At 38.5% G+C, this 20497-nt stretch overlaps 1 protein-coding gene across 1 annotated transcript; it reads left to right on the top strand.

Moving 5' to 3' along the window:
• Positions 1 to 651: 651 nt before the first annotated feature.
• Positions 652 to 20047, top strand: AQP9 (aquaporin 9; the record flags this gene model as incomplete). Its single annotated transcript, XM_009869790.1, has 5 exons — positions 652 to 814; positions 12874 to 13000; positions 16852 to 16989; positions 18112 to 18230; positions 19830 to 20047. Coding segments are annotated over exons 1-5 (686 nt in total), but the record flags the coding sequence as incomplete, so codon positions are not given.
• Positions 20048 to 20497: the final 450 nt, after the last annotated feature.

The raw sequence follows: 20497 nt of genomic DNA, 5'->3' as shown, positions 1-20497 counted from the left end.
ATTCTCACAAGCATTCACTCTCTTTTACAAGTTCCCCCGTGAAAAAATTTTGGACACCAATAGCAGCATGGTTTAAATGCCAATCTAGGTCAGAGGGAAATTTTCAACCTTATTTTGATTCCCCATTTTCTTCTTGCCTTTCTTTTTAACTAGGGTGACAGGAACAACATTTTATTCATTTTTACCAGAGAGGAGAAAAAAAAATAAAAAAGGAAAGAAGAGAAGAAGAAACATAGCAGAAGAAGGTAATGATTAATCTATTCTGCAAGAAAAAAAAAAGAAGCGTTGTGACTGTGAACTTACTGGCATTATCTAACCAATATAAATAGAAGTGTACTCAGAGAAGGCACAGGATGGAAAACTCATGATGAATTGTTAGGGCATGTTGAGTTAGTTCTGTCAATGCCTGCAGTCAGATGATTTCACTGGCTGTGCAAGATGAAATCTCATATTTCAATGTATAAGTAAAAGTGTCAAAGTTCAGCTGAATCCGGGACAAATACAGAACAAATTTTATGTGTGTTTGCAACTAGGGCACCAGAGCACCAGCGGAAGCCAAGATGAGCCGGAAAAACAAAAGGAGTTTAAAGGAGAAATTTGCCTTGAAGAACAGCTTGGTTAAAGAAGCCCTCTCAGAATTCCTGGGAACTTTTATACTGATAGTAAGTGTCAGCTGCTTTCCTTTCCTCCTACTAATCTCAAGTTGGACAGTGCTTGTAAGGGGACATGTATGCTTTTTTCTTGTACTGTATCAGCAGCGTGGTTACTGCCAGACAAACACTGTACAGCCTTGAATGACTTGCTTCTATTTATGGTAAGTTTGTAATTCTTTTCTTCACCTAATGTAGTAATTATCTCTGGCTATTGAAAACAGATAGCTTTGTGTATTACAGTGGTCTGATAATCATTTGATTTCCTGTAGGAGCACTGACATACCACATTCTGAAAAAAACAAGTTATGCACAATGAACGTTAATAATACTTTTGTTTTTTAATAACCTCAGCAGTTTATTCTCCTTTCACTTCTATGCATAATTTCCATCTGCTTCAACAAACCTACTGCATTGCTCACTGAGAGAATTTTAGATGGGTTATTTTTCTGCCTAATATAGAAATTTAGCTGTGTGATTTGCTGTGAGTTTATTGGCAGTTGCATTGCTGAACCTTCAGAGATTTTGTAAGTTAATGATTTTTTGCTCTGTTTTTAACTCTACTATATAAAGTATACAGTTGCTTGGTCCTGTAATACTGTGGCAATTTAGGTAAATAGCCATTTTCGTATCCACTGATCTTTGAAACTTAATTTCTTGCTCAATTTTTCTGTGTATTTTGCACTAGGACACAGAGCTCTACCCTGTGATTTCCCAGGGTGGGGAGCAGGCTCAGCAGCAGAGCTGAAAGTCGAACAGCTAGAGTATTTATGCCAAACTCTTTCTTCCTCCTTTTAGTCTGAACAAGACAGACTCGCTTGTTGCTAAATATTTCATCATAGTGAAAGACCGAAAAAAAAAGAAGCAGACGTAGTACTGACATAGTATATAACCTTAAATATATTAGCTAGATTTCAAGTAAGTCATCTAAAAAATTCCAGTAGCTCATAAAATACAAACATAAATAGTAGTCTTTACTACACTTCAGCCAACTGAAGTGCATAGGCACTGAAGTTATATTATTCTCGAATTTAATACCATCCATAAGACATTATTACAGTAAGGAGCCCATTTAGAAGTAAGAAGCACAAAATGCTTTACAAACATTAATGAATTAAGTGTCACAACACCCTGCGAAGAAGGGAAAATGTCGTTATCTTCATTTTGGATATTAGCAAACTTGATTATAGCAGACTGCACAGGAAGCCTGTTGCAGACCTCTGAATATAACCCAGATCACCTGACTTCCAGTACTCTGTCCTCGCCAGAAGATGAGTCTCCTCTTCCCATTAATACAATTAAGCAAGTGAAGAAAATGTATTGAAGTGCAGATTAGACCACAAATGCTATTATTTAACGTCCTGCTGCACAAGACTAGAAGGAAATGCAAACCCAGAGCCCATTTTCTAGTATATTCACTGTATGAATATAATAGAAGTTAAAGCTACAAGATTGTTGTTGATAATCTGAGTTTCTCAATTCTATCTTACCCTTTCGCATTTCACCCTTGGCTTAAAGCAGAAGAGCCTCACATGGATTAAACTGCAGCTTTCTGAGGGCTTGGATACCTCGATTTATGTTTAGATTGTGCAAGCTAGCAGCAGTACAAAGCATTTATTGTAAAGAAACTGACTTTTCTCCTATTATTTATTGCTATTGCTTTGTAGCTCCATCAGCTATTAAGTAGTTTCTCTTTAAGAACAGATAAATATTAAACGCTTTACTTAAATTGGAGCTACTGAAAGGAGCACCCTGGTGTAAGACAGAGGGCAGAAATCCTCAAAAACCAGACACCATATATGAAAAAGAAGTGATAGCTTTCTTCCACCATCCTGTTCCTAGGTCTTAATCCTGATACAGAGTGAAAGTGAGATGGCAGTTCATGGCTTACGGAGCTGTCAATTCAGACCTTTGCTGAAAACCACTTCACATCACTGTGACGGGTTGCATGGCCTGTGGGGAACACCTGTGCCAGGGAGCAAGGCTCTTCTGTTACCCACAGGCTCCGTCTGGAAGTCAGCGTCTCTACCTAAATCTCCAACCAACCTAGCACCTCCGGAAAGTTAGCTGGGTGAAATTCTGTCCCTATAAATCACCTATTTCCATTTTTTCCGGAGAACAATATCACCGACCACATAAAATTAAGAGCTTAAACTACCATCTTTGGTAACTCTCAAGTCTTGCAACATTATTTTCCAAACTGGAAAATGTACAAACTGTAAGATTAATTTCATGACACCTAGGAAGGGAAATCACTGATCAGGCAAAAACCAAGCCGTCACCTGGGGGTAAGAAGGGCTCTGCCTGCAACCTTGAACAGATCTGAGACAACAAACCTCGAGAAAGTCCCTGCGTATACAGTTTGGATAACATCTCTTGGTCATCCCTACTTAACATGCTGTGGTTTGCCTTGCAGCATAGTCTCAGAGCACGTAAACTGAATTCTTTTCAGATGAAACTGAAGTGGAAGGTGAGCTCCAGAATCACAGTAGATGTGCTGACCATTAATGGATGTTCAGTCCCATTGATCAAACTGGAGATACTCCAGTAATGCCTCCTGATATGTCCATAGTCAGGTTCTCCAAAACAGCTGCTTAAACTGCACAGCTCGCTAAGACAGATATAGCCTCTGTGAGCCCCTCTACTCATCAAAGCACCCAATTTCACCCTCTAAAGATTCAGTGAGAAACACTGAATTCGAGGAACCTGGAAGTGCCCTGCTGTAAAGGCAGATCTGCAGGCACACAGAGCAACTGCCACTATCGCCTGTCTGGGTAATTCTGCTGGTGATTTGGCTATTTTACTCTTTGACCTATTGTGCTGGGGGAAACAAGTATTCCTTTCAGTACAAAGCCTTAAATTATTCCCAAAGGCATAGCACAGATTGTCTAATTACACCCTGGAACAAGAATCAGGGCAGAAACCCCCAAATGTACAGTCCATAACTAAATGCAAAGTCCATGTGGTTTTAGTTACACTGAGCTTTTGGTTACTGTCCTGAACTATATCTTATTTGCTTTATAAGATTCCATCAAGCTATGATAGTGTTACATTTCACCTCTCATGTGATTTCTATAAAACAAATGTAGTAATGCCCTTTTAATATAAGTTCCATTTGCAGTACAGGAAATGAGGAGTATGCATTATGCTGGGTATTTATATTTGCAGCTTATTTGCAAAATACTGCCTATTTCTTGCATTTTCCTCAGTGCTGTCACATGGTAAACCCCCAACCTGCTAAGCTTATTTGTGCCATCTACATTTTAGAATAAATATTCACAAACCCCACAATCAACTATATAATTTTTCAATGACCATTTGAAAAGGACATAACTGTTTTCCAGGAAATGGATACTGAGTAATGCAGGTGTTACACAGTATGTTTGGAACCAACTTGTGGGACTTATCCCTCCAGCCTACACCTATGCAATAGGTCTCGGAGGTAGGAGAACACCCAACCCTGCGTACTGTGGTGGCCTAGGCACACACATTTCCCAGCCTTTGACACAGCCTCAGCCTTCTGTAGGTGAGGCTGCCACAGAGGCCTCCCTTGAGAAAGAGCTCTCTGGAGACCTTTTTGTCCTCCAACATGTCTCTTGGTTCAGTACATTTCCTCTATGGACCTCTGTGGGTTACTCTGGGGGGACAACACCTGGGTGCCAATGCAGAAGAGTCAAGAAGCCATGTGACTTTTCAGTGAGTCTGTCTGGAACTCACCTATCCAACTGCCTCTGCTTTTAGTCATGCTTCTCTCCATATTTCCCCTTTGGAAGGTGGCTGCCTTGCTCTCAAAGTGGGATTCAATCTGGCTTATGCCATTAAATATATGTGGACTGGAAGAATTCCAAAAAGATGCCAAATGGGCCATGTGGCTTCCTTCACTGGCTGCTGCTCACCTGTATTTCATTTTTGGTCTCAAGAGCATCTTACTAAACAAGGTTTCCCAGAAAGGAGCTGCACAGGAGACACTATCTCCTTACTCCAGAGCAGTGTACGCTTCCTTGCCAAAACAGAAGAGACTTCTATTTACCATAGAAAGACACATGGGTAGTACATATATTCCTATTTATATTCCTATCTTAAAGCTTAGTCCCACTGAAGCAAGTGTTTGTGTATGTGTAGAGGATTCACTACATGAGCAGGACCTGTATGTGGACACCCACGCTGCAAGCAGTCCAGCTAAGGAGAAGGAAGGCTATTTATCTTTTGCTCATCAAAATCTTTTTGTCTTGTTTTCATATTCTGACCACTTTACTACATAAATTATCACTCGTGCTTTGATACAGAATGTTGTCTTGCCTGAAAAAAAAAAATCTGACATTCCTTGGACTTGCTCAGTCCAGAAGACTAAAATTCAAACAACTTTTTCATATCTTTGTTTTTGTGGCCCTACATTCCAGTGCATGTTAATTACAATACTGTATGGTAATATATATCCCTTATACTAAATATGCATTAGAATCCTCATTGCATGATGTTATTTAATGAAATCAAATGTAGCTCTTGATCATTTACTCCTTAAATAATTGTTTAGCATTTAATACAAAATTACTGCTTGGAAATTTTAAACAAAGACAAATCCCATGTTCTAAATTTTTGTTCTTTCTCTGTATAGTATGAAATTGTTTGCAGTGAGTTTTGTTTAGAAATTTTTTTGTGTGTGTAGAAAATTGAATAGCAGTACCTTCTGACAGGTAACTTGTTTGCTGTCAGTAATGAATTTCCTGGAGTACAGAATCTTGTATAATTAGCTCTTAGACAGTGAACCTAAGTTTTTCAAAGACAGAAAAATAAAAAGGTTATTAAAGCTTATTTATAGTTGATATCTTGATATGTCACTCAACAGCTTTTTAAATATTATATATTCCTACAAACATCATGGGCCTTTGCAATGTCTGCACTCTGACAAGCAGCTTTTATGTCAGAGATCCATACATTAGGGTCTCTAGCAACAATACTATAGTATAAACAATAAATAATAAAAGTCACTCATGCATCCAATGTCATAAAATTTAACCCTGTACTTGTAGACCAAAACTGCTCACTTTACAAGAATAAGATTTTTTTCTTTCCCCATCATACCAACTCAGAGTCCTTTCTGGTTCTGCAATTGTACCAGTTGTGTATATTTTGATGGCACAAAGTTTTGCTGATGATTCTGCTGAAGATGTGCAAACTCTTCCTATTTCTTGTTAAATCAGCATTGCAAACAAAAGTCAAAGTGCTAACGAAGGCCCTTAGTTGTGCTGAGGTGCAGGAAGTGTTGTCGCACTCTGGTATTATTGCTATAGTTTTACTATTATCAAAATCAATTAACTTTTTTTTTTTCCTAGACAACACTTCTGTTTCCCTGAAGTCATTCTTTAACTCAGCTGAATAGTTAGGAGTGTGAAAGAACTGAAAGGAAGATTATCTAATTGTTCTTTTACCCCAAAATGCTTATTACAGAAAAAAAATTCTAAAAAACTCACAGGAAATATTTTGGTTTTAATGCAAACTGAAGTTTTCCAGTATATGACTTTTTAAATTTTCAGGTGACTCAGATGTTCTGTGTTGCATGAAAGTTTTAAAAGAGAATTATCTTCATCTCTGCAACAGCAGTTCCAACACGTAACTCAGCCCTCATTGTTTAACCAAGAGGTTCCAATAAGCTGAACTGAATTTTCCAAGACCTTTTTCTGTAGATAAATTCTTTCCAGAAAGTTTGTATCTATAGGACTGAAGCATAGGCCCTCTCCCTGAGCCTCACAGAGGACCTATATCCTTCCAACATTCAACTGTGAGGGCAAAACTCGAACTTAAATTTTACAGACACAAATTTACAGGCTGTTTTCTTTCACATTTTGCCAAATAAAAAGGTAATAAAAGTAATAACTTTTTAAAACTGTCAGAAACAGTTGGAAAACAGAATGAAGGATAATAAATGCAGTTCATGCCATACAGTGAGTTTATATCTGTGATTTCAACACTTCTATAAACCGTTCTGGCTAAAAGTCAATACTAGAGAGTTCTCCAATCCGTGGTTTGGTTTAAAGGCAAACTCGACTTAGTTCGTCTAACCTATTCCTCAGAGGGTTTTTTTGCTATTAGAAGCATTCTTTCAATAGAAAACAACTTAGGAAGAGAACATACTGAGGCTTTAACTGTGCACCTCCAACCATGAGGGCACCGCACCCAAAGGAAAGAGTAAAAGAGAAGAGAAGATACATGTACCTTTGCACTCCTAAGAGAGGACAGAAAACCTCTTTTCTCTGAAACTGCCAAGCCCACTCCTGCACTCTCTTGGAGTGGTACAATTCCCCAAGCCCCAGAGACTAAAGACCTTTAGGAGTTCAGAAAGATTTTAGACTTTTCAGTTGGTGTAGGATGCAAAGCAGAGAAGCACATCTCAGCTCAATAATAAATGAACCACCTGGGAGGGAAGCAGCAGCTGAGTAGGCTCTTTTTGTCCTCAAGGTGCTACTAGGGAAGATTTCTTCCCTTGCCTAGTCTGTTCTTCCTAGCCCCTTTGTGAGGTTCCATGTTTCACTCCTGAAGGTTTGTATGTGAATATGAAATGTTTCATTTCCTCTCTCTCCTGAATTTCTAAAATTTAGTAAGACAATAAAAACAATCTTCACTGAAGAAACTGACTCAAGGCAGTTGCCATATGCAATTCAGGAAAGAAAAACAGTTTAGCATTTCAAGATGAAGAGTGCAATATTCATCATAATAGAATATGAGAGAATACAGACCTTTGCATTCTCTCTAGGTGATTTGAAGCTTTTATTTGTCTCCACCTGCATGTGCAAAAGCAGTAATAAAAACTTAAAAGCATCAGTTTATAGAACACAGCCTAGCCTGTCCTTCAATATTTTTACTGTATTTTTCCCCACAATTTGAAACAGATCTTTATATGTTTTAAAAAGTTTACGTATACAATTCTTCCAAAGCCTTATTAAATTTGCATTCATGTCTCCAAGTAGTAATGCTCTGTGTCATTAAAAAAAATAGTTTCAAAATGGCACTCATTTTAAGACTTATGTCTCTACTGTTTAATTAACTAAATGATAAGGTGGTGGGGTTTTTTTTCCCCAAAGACTTATTTTATTAGATATCAAGTCTGAAAAAATAAAGGGAAATCTATTTGAACCCAAGAGGATATTGGTTGTGTCCCAGGAGATCATCAGGAAAACGGATATAGTGTTGTTGTTTTTTTTATCACTCCAAGTTTGATTAAATCATAACGTAGAGAAATCCTCCAAAATATTTAATTAATTACAAAATAAGTGCCATGTGCTTTTTAAGTATTTAAAAATTACTTGACTGGTAAGCTGTATTTTTATCTCGCCTTAAAAAGTCTTGAGTACTACTTGATTTTTAAAAAAATAGCAAATATTAAACCTGAAATTAGATGAAGATTGCTCTTTCCTGAAAGAAAAGGAGTTCCTTGCAACTTGAATTATTGCAGAGCTAACACCCTGAGTTTCAGTAGATGTAACATGTCTCTGTTTTTGTTGCTGTTGGCATTCCTATCTCTACTGAAAGAATGTTTAGGATCCCAGGATGAATTAAGGCCCTGTATAATACACATGCATGGCAAAAACATAGCTCTGTACGGAAAGAGTTTCTAATCAATTTTAAACACCTTATTATGAAATGTAATAGATACTAAGCAAATCTGCTTACGAATTTTAATAAAGAGATTGGAAATGGAAGCAACTTCTAAAATACACTTCAAATTAAAGACTTTTAGAAGGACACCATCAATTTAGTAATCATCCCCTTACCTGAAAAGTTCATTTACTACTTTTATAAGCAACACCCAACTAAGCATATATGGAAATATTAATGGAGGGCAGGGTGATCTGTACAAGACTATGGTAAAGCACAGACAATTTTGGTCAAAGAGATCCCTGCCTGCAGCAAAAGGAAAATGGAACCACTCCTCGCGAACCCAAAGGGCTGCCTCTTCCCACCTGTATCCCCACCTTCAGGGGGCTAAATATGTGGTGCTGTCTGCTTGGCAAAGTCACATGAGTTTCCCCAAGAAGTGAAATACCAGTGCATGCTCTCACATCCTCGAGCATCCCAGAACATGACCCTGCTTCTGCAGGCCTGGGACAGGTAACTTCAGGACAGCAGAAGGACACCCACTGCAAGTGCACAGCTGGGGCCCCTCCCTTTCACAGCCCTGCTGGGAACCCATGTGCAGAGGACAGAGCAGAACTGTGAGTCCAGCCAGGCTGAAAAAGGGGAGCAGGCAAGTCGTGGGCTAGCAGGAAATATCTGTCTGGGGAACAGCAAAGCATAGGTGGGAGTGTGGTGTGGGAAAGGGGCAGGGCTACAGCCTTACCTGACCAAAGGCAGCCTTACAGAAAATCGTGAATTGGTGGAGGGTTCTTTGGAGATTCTTCGTAACTAGCTGTGGTTGTTTAAGCACAGTTCTGCCCTGAAAATTGACTAAAATAGAAATTCTAAACTATTTTTCTAGCATTTCCTGATTGAAAGGGTACAGGTTATAATTAAGATATGTGGGGTTTTGTTTTTTTTTAACTGCTGACTCTGTATTCCTTGTAGCACACTGAACTTTTGTATTTGTGTAGAGCATCATGAGTTGTGTGGCCACTGAGGCCATAGTCTTCCTGCAGGGTCCCTGCTGTAGGTATGTAACTCACCTCAGCTTGGCAGATGATGATGTACAAGATATAACAGAACACACATCACTGTCTCCACGCTGCTAAAAACCAGGAGATTTGACCACTTCTTTAATGTTCCAGTACGAGTGCATGGCTATGAATGCACACTACCACTAGATCGGTTTGCTAAGAAGGGGCCTTTTTAATATAAGCATTCTGCTTTAAGATGTCTAAAGCTTTACAGGCCATGTAGAAAAATAGATTCCCTAAAATTCTGCATTCAGATCTTGCAGGAAATTCTATTTACACTAAAGAATGCTATTACAGGCATGTGCAAAAATCCTGAAAATAGCACAGATGGAGGCTCTCTGATGAGTGGGATAAAGTTCTGCCAGCTTCCAGGGAGTAACAAGACATTATGCTCATTGAAGGTTAGTCATTTTCCTTTCCTAACATTAGCCTTGTTACCCAAGACAAAGAGAAGGATCTAATATCTATGAAGCAAGTTTTTTTGGCAGAGAATGTGCAGACAGCCATTCCACACCCAAACATGTTATTTATGACAGTAATCTAATTACTTTGTGAACAAAAACACAGTACTGAAGCTACTTGGGTAAATTTAAGCAGATCAGGCTATAGACAAGTGCTAAGATGAAAACCTGGTAACATAAGATAAGACAAGATAAGATAAAAAGATCTGGCTATATTCTACTGTAAATTAAACTCCCATTGACTCCATGTGCTTTAATCAGTGAGTTTGTGTGGGTGCAGCTGATGGCTGAGCTTGGCCTGGAAACTTAAGAGTATTTAGTTACAATTTGATGACCTAGTTGTTCTTAACTCAGACAAGCAAAAATTCACAGGATATTAAGTTGCTACTCATGTAATTACATGATTAGGTGATAGTTTCCAGTTATGTCAACCTAGCTATAGCAGGTATGAGAAAATTTTCTTCTATCCTTCAAATGACATCAAATGGAGAAAATACTGCTGTGCCACAGTTCAGATTTGCAGATTCTCTTTCCAGTTTCCCCACCCCAGAATGGGCACACCCTGGCTGTGCCTGCAACAGTGTTCATTGCACCAGTGGGCGGTCATTTGCCACCATCCACCCAACAAGAAGCCAGTGCAGCTGTGTTTGAAAGCTGGCTTATATGCCTTCTTGTTTATAGACTGAGATTTCTGAGACTGGTTAGCACAAAACTGTAGCATCTGGAGTTGCATATTTCCCCACGATGTGCTAAGCAGAAGCTATTACACAAGAGGACTACATGGCTGCTTCTGTACGATTCTCCTCAGTTCTGGTAATCAGGCAAGGGAGGCCACAGCCTCCCACTTCTATTTCCTTCCATCTTCTTGTGAATTTGTAGTTGGTATACATAGATATTATTACTGTCCCTTATCCTTTTCTATACCCATCTTGCCCACTCCTGTTCTCTTTTTTCATCATCCTTACAGAAAAGGGCAATATTTTCAAGAGAACATCCTTTTCTTTGAATCTGCAAACCTTTGTCCGTGCCATCTCAGAAGGCGAGTGCATACTTGTAGATCTAACTGCCTGCCTGACTGCACCCAGCATGCACAGGGCCCCCGATCAGGCTACTGAAGTTGCTCCACATCTGAGCCATATCTTTCACAAAATCTTGCTTAGTACAATGTCTGGAATACTCCCTTCAAGAAGTCTGGAATATGAAGGCTAGAGCATGCTAATTCCACCTTTTCTAGACTTGTGTCGTAATCTTAAATTTCATAAATTCCAGCATACCCACTCTTCCCATATTAAACATATAAATACATGACAAGTAGAACTGTGTCATATAAAGTTTCTAAAAAACATGTGGTTTGTTTTGGTTTTGTATCTGTATGTACGTTTGGACTTACCATTTGGATTGGTAGATATATGACACTAATAGCAATGAGAGAATGCCTAACGTGAGCATGTGTCATCCATTGCACAGCAGCCGACTGCGGCTCAGGATATGTAACTCTCAGAATATAGTAACTCTCAATTATTCAGTCCAATAAACTACTGCTATCTAACACCACCCTACCCTTACGTAACCTGACAGCTGTAACACTTTGGCACCAGACAGTGGTTTGTTTGCTTGCGTGATTATAACCTTAAGGCAAGAACTGCACCTGGGTATATGACACAGTCTCAGGGCACTCTTATAACAGAAACTTTGTCTGCATTACAACACTGGTTAAGAGCATAATTTTATTGAGAGCTTTTCTGTCACATTTTGGTATTAGTTAAAACCCTTGGGGAAGTAACGGAAACAAAAGTATGATTTTCCCAGTTTAAATTGCTTCTACTCTAGCAGGGCTTGCTTGTTAAACCTCAGTTGACAATTTTTTTTGGTACAGTCTATTTATAAGGCGGGAGAGATTTTCTCATTACTTTGCAGTTTCTGAATGCAACTGCCTTGCAACTAAAAATAAGCATTTCTAAAAGTACTAAATTTTATGTATTCAGCTATGCATAGTTAGGAGAAATACTTGCAATTCAGTCATTGGTGACACATGGCAGATCAACCAAAGCAACTGGAATGATTTTATAGGAAGTAAAAAAAAATAATTTAAAAATAATCAAATTCCCATATACTATCTAAGAATGAATATATATATAAAAAAATATATATATATCCAAGTAAGTAATTAAGGTTGCTCAAGATAAATCTAGTCAAATCCCAGAAACAGTACGATTCAAATCACTTCCAGTTACAAAGAAGCAAGGCTTTTCAGACTAGAGACATTATTTGGTATCTTAGGTCTTTATTCAGAAAAACACTTAGGCATGTATTTAAAAAGGAGATTTTCAAAGACACAGATTGATTTCTGGCAGCAGCAGATCAGCTAGCCTATCTTAAACTAAAGGCCTTTTGTACCTTTGGAAAAATCTTTCCTACCAACTTTAATAGGACCTAAACATATGCTTGAAGCTAAAGAGAAGCTTTAGAACTGAATAAATGTGGGTTTAAGCATACTTCTAAATGTGTTGCTGAACTTCATTCTGAGGGAAACCAACATAAAATGGAAGCTAGTTTAAATCCATTGAAAATACTCCAATGTGAATTATTCAGGTATCCCCACTTCACTTAATTGTTCAAGCTGTGCAGCCAGCAAAATTTTTTGATAAAGAAATACAGGATATAAAGGCAGCATAACAGTAACATAACTTTAGTTTCCAGCAAGTTGTCTCTTTCTAGAGTTTCAGCATTAAACATTAAAAGCATTTTGAACTATACTTCACAATATTTATAGTCATTTTTTTCATTGCTTGTAACAACAATTCAGAACCAAAAACTTACCACACAGAATTAACTCCCTCTTCACTTTCAGATGCAGAGATGTGTTGTAGAGGCTGTGAGATCTTGTTTAGGCTCCAATCCCATCACTGTATTGAAAATTGTTTTCTGAGGAGAGAGAAAAGAGCAAATGTTCACTGCAGCAAAGGCAGCAATCACACACATACCTCTAATCTCAAATTCTAGCATTGTTTTAACAACATTTTCAGTATACCTGGACAGCAGCAGGAGTGGCAAACTAACCAATCACATTTGACAGACACACTCATGAGTTTACATTTCCCTTTCAAAATACAGGCACTTGGATGTGGGTGCGTGGGACAGGCTGTCCTTAGCAGAGGAGCCCATGGTGGGCCCATGACGGTATCAGTTGGATTTGCAATGGCAGTCACCATAGCAGTGTATGTGTCTGGGGGGGTCTCTGGTAAGTGACTTTTTTTTCTTCTTATATAGCATTTATTCTAATGGTTGTAAGACTATCTTATTAAATTACTTCCATTTCATGCTATAAACGATTAGGTATCTAGCAAATGCCAACATCATTACAGCAGAGTCTGCATCAGAGTTTCATGAGTAAATCATAGAATGGTTTGGGTTGGAAGGGACCTTAAAGATCATCCAGCTCCAACGGCCCTGCCATGGGCAGGGACACCTCCCTCCCACTAGACATGGTTGCTCAAAGCCTTGAACATTTCCAAGGATGGGGCATCCAAAACTCCTCTGGGCAACTTGTGCCAGTGCCTCACCACCCTCACAGTGAGGAACCTCTTCCTTACATCTAATCTAAATCTACCCTCTTTCAGTTTAAAGCCATTACCCCTTGTCCTATTCCCTACATGTCCTTGTAAAAAGTAAATATTTTATGGTTTTTGTTTCCGTCTGCTCTTCATGTTTGACGAAATCTTCCACTAAATTCTGATCTGAACCACAGCATGCAAACCTTGGCAGACCTCTGAACTTTATGTAAAGTGGTCTGTGCAAATCACAAATCTGCGTGGTCTTGCTTTGAAAATTCTGTCAGTAGAGACAATGCCGGAGAGCATAGGCACTGCGTTTAAGCAAATGACACAAAAAGCTTACACAATCCAGCAGTCACCAGCTAAAATAGTTGCCAGCAAGGTAGAAGGTAGAATGACCCACTAATGGGTATAATGAGCCAGCTTCAATCTCTTCATGTCCTATGACAGGCACTAGCAAGTCTGCTCCTGTCTGCTTATTTGCAGAAGCAGCAGATCATAGAAAGCAGAAACAGCAAAAAGATTCAGTACCAGAGATACATTCTGTGGTGCATTGTCAGTGTACTGTCACTGTCCCTTTGTTTCTGCTATAAAGTTTCCTCAATATATTTTGGTCAGGAATGACCAAACTACATGTGCCATATCGGATGCTCCTTTGTCTCCTACTTCCACCATTCAGTTTGGCCAAACTAATACCAGAAACATTAGCATAACTGCTTTTAAGATATAAATTCTCCCTTTAAAATACAATGGGTTGTAATAACATAGTGTTGTGTATTATAATACACAGTATTCTGTGTTGTATGTGGAGTTGGTATTGCCCTCTGAAAGAAAATGGTGTGCTTGTACTCCAGTTCTCATAGAGGCATTTCTTACCTTTCATAAAGAGAGTAAAGCCAATCTCAGCAGATACCTCTAGGTACAACTAGGCCGTTATAAATAGCTGCCATTGCAGAAATTACTGTGTCTGTTTCTCTTCTCTCTTACAAATTCTTTTACAGAGACACCATGCATGAGGAGGTTTCTAAGTTCACATTAGAAAGCGCTCAACATACTGCAAAACAGACAATCTTCTTACTGTCATTGAAACCAAGCAGACTAGTTCCTTAACACCACACAAAGTTAATTCAGCTGTACATTCCTGTTATCTAGACAACTTTAAACTACAGCTTTTGGTTCGCATGTTATATACCCACTCTATACTCTAGGCAGATAAAACTTTTCTAATGCAGTATCATGAAAAATAAAAAAAGACACTAACCTGTCCTATATTTGTATCTTTAAGGGATATTCATCTGCATTGTACAACGATTAGAGTTCAATCCCAGCAGGGCAGAGCACTTGCAGATGTTGCAGTATTGTGCTTCCTGTGTTTTTCCCATGACAAAGGATTCTGCATGCAGTGCATTTTCGCTGTGAAAGAATAGGAACAGATATTTCAACAGGCTGCGACTATCCAACATGTTCTGAAGTGTCCACTAGTAATTGTATCAGTGCCTACATAGTATTTGTTAGCAAATTCTGTGGCTCTTTGACCATGAAGTCTCATATTTGAGTACTGCTAAAATACTTTGCATCAGTTCTTTATGAAATTCTAAATTCATGGTAACATATACTCTGTATGCTTAGCGAATCTGAGCTCTGTTATATAGAAAAGTTCCCCCTTTTGCTTTTCCTCCATCTAATTTTCCTCATGTCTAAATAATTTCCCACCATTTTTTCCAAGTTAAGATTTGAAACAAACTCACAACTGTGATCTCTGCAGCTACAAAAGAATGGGGAACATACTGTCCAAAGTGGACTTTTTTCTTTTCTTTTCTTTTCTTTTTTTTTAACCAGGAAATTACCAGTGGCACATGAACCAAGCATCTTTTAACTCCTCTACATCAGCACGAGAGCCCTCAACTAGGCTTTTCCTTTCTAGATTTGAAGCTAATCATACATCTCTAATATTATCATGACTTCTGCTGGCCATCATAATCACCCTGTATTATATATAGGTAGGGAACAATATCAGGTGTTGAGAGAAAGGAAAAGGATTCATTCCAGACAGAGTAAAGAACAAAAGACCAGACAACATTTTATCAAAATTCACATGAAGGGCTGCTGAATAAGCTGCCATCCACCTATTTGCTCTGTGCTGAAGAATTTGAAACATAGGGAGGTATTAAAAAAAAAAATTCAAGACTGGTGCTACCAGGTCAGAGTTTTGGAAATAACACAAAGAAGGTCTTATCCAGCTTATTATCTGTGTTTGTCAGTTCATTATGTATCAAAGGTGGCTGGATTTCATAAGATAATGGCTCACTGACCTGAAGTGCAAACAAACACAGAAACTGTACATAGAGGCCCTTCTCCACCACTAGCTTTTGACAGACAAAGGTCATGCTCTTTTAGTTACTTTAATAAAGACGAGGAATGGGTTTTTTCTGTTAACCTTACAGGTTGAAATGAGACTTTACCCGGAAGGTAAGCAGTGGATCCGCTATGTCCTTGCAAACCAGGTTTCACTGTATTTTTACTGTGGAGTACTGTTTCACCTGTTTATTTAGCAATTTGTACTTCTTAAGTACCAACTAAATATTTGCAAAAAATAAAGTTTTCCAAAAGTAATCAACCATTTTTTTTCCCATGTTGATAAAAGACGTGGAGGGAAGTGACTGGCATGTGACCTAATAATAAATATATTTTTGAAACTAAAATTGTCACAGAGAATTCCAGTATTGCAGAATCTTTTCCATATTGAGTTTGGATGTAGCTGTTCCTAACTACAAAGGAAGAGAGTTCTATTTCCTGTAGCATTTTCCCTTTCAGCACAGCTACTTTATCAGTTTCCTTGTTGTGAACCTTTCTGGAGGGTGTAAGAGCTTAATGAAAACTTGTGACAAAGAACTATGCATTGCAGTCCCCAGATCCCATCTAGGCATAGCTCACCAACAGTCAGCATGAAACTGTCTGGCCCTAGCATTATTTTATTTTATGTTAATGAAAACCTAGTTCCTGAGTAACCCCACGTTGAAGGCAGAGGCATAAACATGACTTAAATCCAGGGTACTCCAGATATGCCTCAAGATCAAGCCAGTAACAGTCCTTGATGTTAATACAAGCTTGCTAAACTGAATGAGTGTTCCGCTACCCCTCCCTTAAAAATAAAAAGCCAAAATCTTTGAGGAGAGATAACGTGTGCAGAATGCTGGGCCCTCCCATTACAACCAACAGGAGAGATTTAGGCTTTTTCTAGAAACAGTTGTCTTTAGATCTATAGATTATACACTGCAGGACAGCGGCCTGATAAACGGCACAGCCTGCAAACATCAAGAGGGAAGCTGGATCCTGGTGGCTTCTGTCCCTCCCCCACCCTAATTTATTTCATCCAACTTATTTCAGTTTCATTGCAGTCAGCATTTAATTGCAAACTAACATCTAGAAAAGCATGTACTAGTCTTTTGCTCAAAAGCACCTCCATTTTTACAAATCCTTCACTTATTCTCATGTATCTGAGTCATCCACATGACTCATTTTGTGATTTATTTTTCAGGTGGTCACTTAAACCCAGCCGTTTCATTAGCCATGTGCGTGACTGGAAGATTAAAATGGACCAAATTACCAACTTACATATTAGCACAACTCCTGGGAGCATTCGTTGGAGCAGCGGCTGTCTTTGGGATTTATTATGGTGAGTACACCTTATACATGCTCACAGGACAAACCAGAGGTCAGGCAGTCTCTAAGGCCCCAATTTTTCAATGAATGCCTAACAGGCACAGGACTCCATTCACACAGGGCTAACGACAGGACTGAAGCTAAAGCTGTAAAGAAGAAAGGAAGAAGCGCAAAAAGTTTGAAGTGGAAAACAAAGAAACAAACAAAAAAGCCAAACCAAAACCTCAAACATCCTACAACTTTGCTGAAACATTAATACTCCAGGAAATACTCTGAAATTTTGAAAAATTATTCAGGGGAAATCAGATACCCTGAGATCATGCATTTCTCAGTAAGGATTTTAAACTACTTAATAGCCAGGATACAGGGCTATTCATCTTCCAAGCAAATTAGAAGCACTAAAGACCTGATCCAACTGCCTGTAGGCAAGTATCACCAACATCGTTCATGGAGGTTACAGGATATGAGATCAAGTCCCTCCTGACTAAACTTCAGACCACCCTAGAGAGGTAGCTCTCCAAGGCACTGAACTCCAGGTAGAGTAATAAAAGGGTCACATATACAAAGGGAAAAAAAGAAAATAAAAAAATACACCTATGCTTGAGGCATGTTTCTTTTGCACGGTGTGCCACAAAAGGAAAAAACTTTGTGACAGACTCCCTGACTTAATGAATGAATCCACTCAGTCAGATCAGTTGCTTCCATCATCTGCTCCAAGACTCTGCTTCTACCAACTGGGCATGAAGTCTGCAGACAGGGCTGGGAATCCCCAGCAGTACAATCAGAACCCTAGGCATTTTTCAGGGCCTCATGCCAAATATAGCACCTCTTACAGAATAATGCAATTGTGTTCAGAATCAGAAATGCTCCTTGGCACTGAGTTGGGAACAACGAGCAGGGGTAAAAACAGCCACATTTTGAAAGCTGTGATGCATAAAACATGTACTTCAAGGCACAAGAGAGATGAGATGGAGGCTATGACCAGTGCGTTACCTCAAAGCTGTTAGTTACACCCCCAGAAAAATTGATCCGTTTCAGTTGAGAATATGAGGTGCACAGACCTATCACACACATTCTAGTCCTAGAAAACTTAGTGTTTCTGGAAGTGCAACCAGGTAATGGGGCTTTTTTACAGATGCCTTTATGGAATACAGCAATGGAACACTTGAAGTCACAGGACCTAACGCAACAGCACACATCTTCGCAACATATCCAGCTCCCTATCTATCCCTCATAAATGGATTTGCAGATCAGGTAAGCATACTTGCTGTCTTGATTCTACAAAGTAAACATACTGAAAACTGTAAAACCAAGCAGTAAAATACATAAATGTCTTGCAGATATGATGAATCTCACCATTTGGGTCGTATATTGCTGCGTACAACAGCAATAAGAATGCAATGCTGTTTGCAGGGCTTACGTTTTAGGCATATTTTACAAGCAAGATGATTTCAAGTTGTTCTTTTCACATACGTCATGTTAATTGTTGCACTCCACATGTCTTTAATGAAATATATGCAAGAGGTTTTCCCTAGCATAAATCAGTATTTCTCCGTAAACTTAAGGAGAGCTATGTCCATTTACATCAAAATCCAGCCCATTTGTGGGCCTACTATTCTTGAAATAATGCTCAGGTAGCCAGTTTAAAACATCTTGAACAACTGAGTTTTCTGCTACTATAAGCCTCCTCTCCAACATTATCTTTGCAAAAAAATTTGTATTTCTTGATATTTTTCAACTGAATCTGAAAAAGTATCCACTTTATTTCCAATCTGTATCCTCTAATCCTACTTATCCAAGAGTGAGAAATGAAGTTTCATATCTTGTATCTACTTCTAATCATTTTACTTGTCTTCTTCAGGTATACATGAAATAAATACTATGTAAATAAGCTATGAAAAACTAGGGATTGCTGGAGCACAGGAATTCCTTACGTAAAGGACTTGAAAATTGAGCAATCTGGCTTCAAAATGCAAACACTATTTTGAACTTTTGTAAAAAAGATAGTTCTGATCTTTGGATCAGTCAACAGGCTTTCCATAAGATTTTTTTACCACAGATGTTTTAAAACAAAATTAAAACCAGGTGAAATAAAAAAAAAACACCACCCAAACTTAAGCTTCTTTAAATTAGTAGAGAAATGGAATGCTTTTACATTTCTGAAACTTGCCTGTTTTTCCCCTAAGTTAATTATTAGCAAAATCAACATTTACAAAGCATTTGGCTTAAGCAGAGCAGCACTTCCATCAAAGTAATTCCAAGAAAATGTTCTTCATCAGCTCAATTTGCATGTGCAATACAGAGTTCACATTAGTTACACATGCAAACTTAATTTTTAGCTGCTCAGCTTTGACTTTTTTTTTTCCTGCCCTTATGCAATACCTATATAAAAAGGTGCATATTAAGTCTAATTGATCAGCATGAGTAACAGTCACATAAAAAACTTTTACATCAATGTAACTGATTGTTTTGGCATAGCAAAACTACCAAAAATCATGTAAATGGAACTGTTAAACTGATAGGAAAATCTGTGGAAACAAAACATCAGGATTTAAAAGCCACCTCCTGTGGGAGGTCTGTATTCTTTCCTCATGAGGTTGTTGCAGATTTTTTTTTTCTTCAAATGTCCCCAGTACTTTTCTTGTCTTTCTCTTTCAGCACAGATACCACAACTTCTCATTACTGTGAAGTAGAGAGGCACTGAGTTCCAAATTTTGCTACTCTGTTTCGTGGGATAAATCTAAATACCAGCAATAAGCCACTTCAATTCACAGAGCTGCCATACACCCTCTTCTCATTATTGGAAGGAATCTGCACATATTTATTCAACATTCTTTTCTTTGCATTGGCCAGGTGATGTCAACAGCTGTTCTTCTTCTGGCTATATTTGCTATTTTTGACACCAGAAATAACAGTGTACCAAAGGGCCTGGAGCCTATTGCAGTAGGACTTCTTATAATTGTTCTTACGTGCTCCTTGGGAATGAACAGTGGCTGTGCCATGAACCCGGCCAGGGATCTAGGCCCGAGGCTCTTCACAGCCGTTGCAGGATGGGGGATGGAAGTATTCACGTAAGTATGCCTGAATATAAAAGTAAAATGCTCTTGGCTAAAATTGCTTCCTAGGAGAGTAAGATCCTGATTCAACATGGTACCAAGTCATACTTCATATACGTATAGGTAATTCTTTGCATACCAGAAGAAGATATTTGTGCACTGTAAGCCAGATATCCTCTAGGAACTGGGCTTTAAAAAGGATTTCCTGCTCCTAGGGCAAATCAAACATGCATTATCTCTAATATCAATCATTGTTTCAAGCAGACCCTTCCCACAATATTAGATATTCTTAGAGGTCTGAAAATATAAAAAAGGGCTTTCTTTTCTTGTCCTGCAGCTTTTAGGGGAAAAAAAAAGAGAAGATATTGCGAGAGAGTTAGGTGGGAATATTTATTGGGTGCTGTAAAAAAACACAGACACATCAGATTGATTTAGCCTATTATTACTACTGAGTTATTGCAGAAA

This window comes from Apaloderma vittatum, unplaced genomic scaffold (genome assembly GCF_000703405.1).
Source record: "Apaloderma vittatum isolate BGI_N311 unplaced genomic scaffold, ASM70340v1 scaffold33675, whole genome shotgun sequence".
In the NCBI taxonomy this organism is placed as follows: Eukaryota; Metazoa; Chordata; class Aves; order Trogoniformes; family Trogonidae; genus Apaloderma; species Apaloderma vittatum.
The sequence above is the reverse complement of the archived record's forward strand: the minus strand, read 5'-3'. Positions and strand labels throughout refer to the sequence as shown.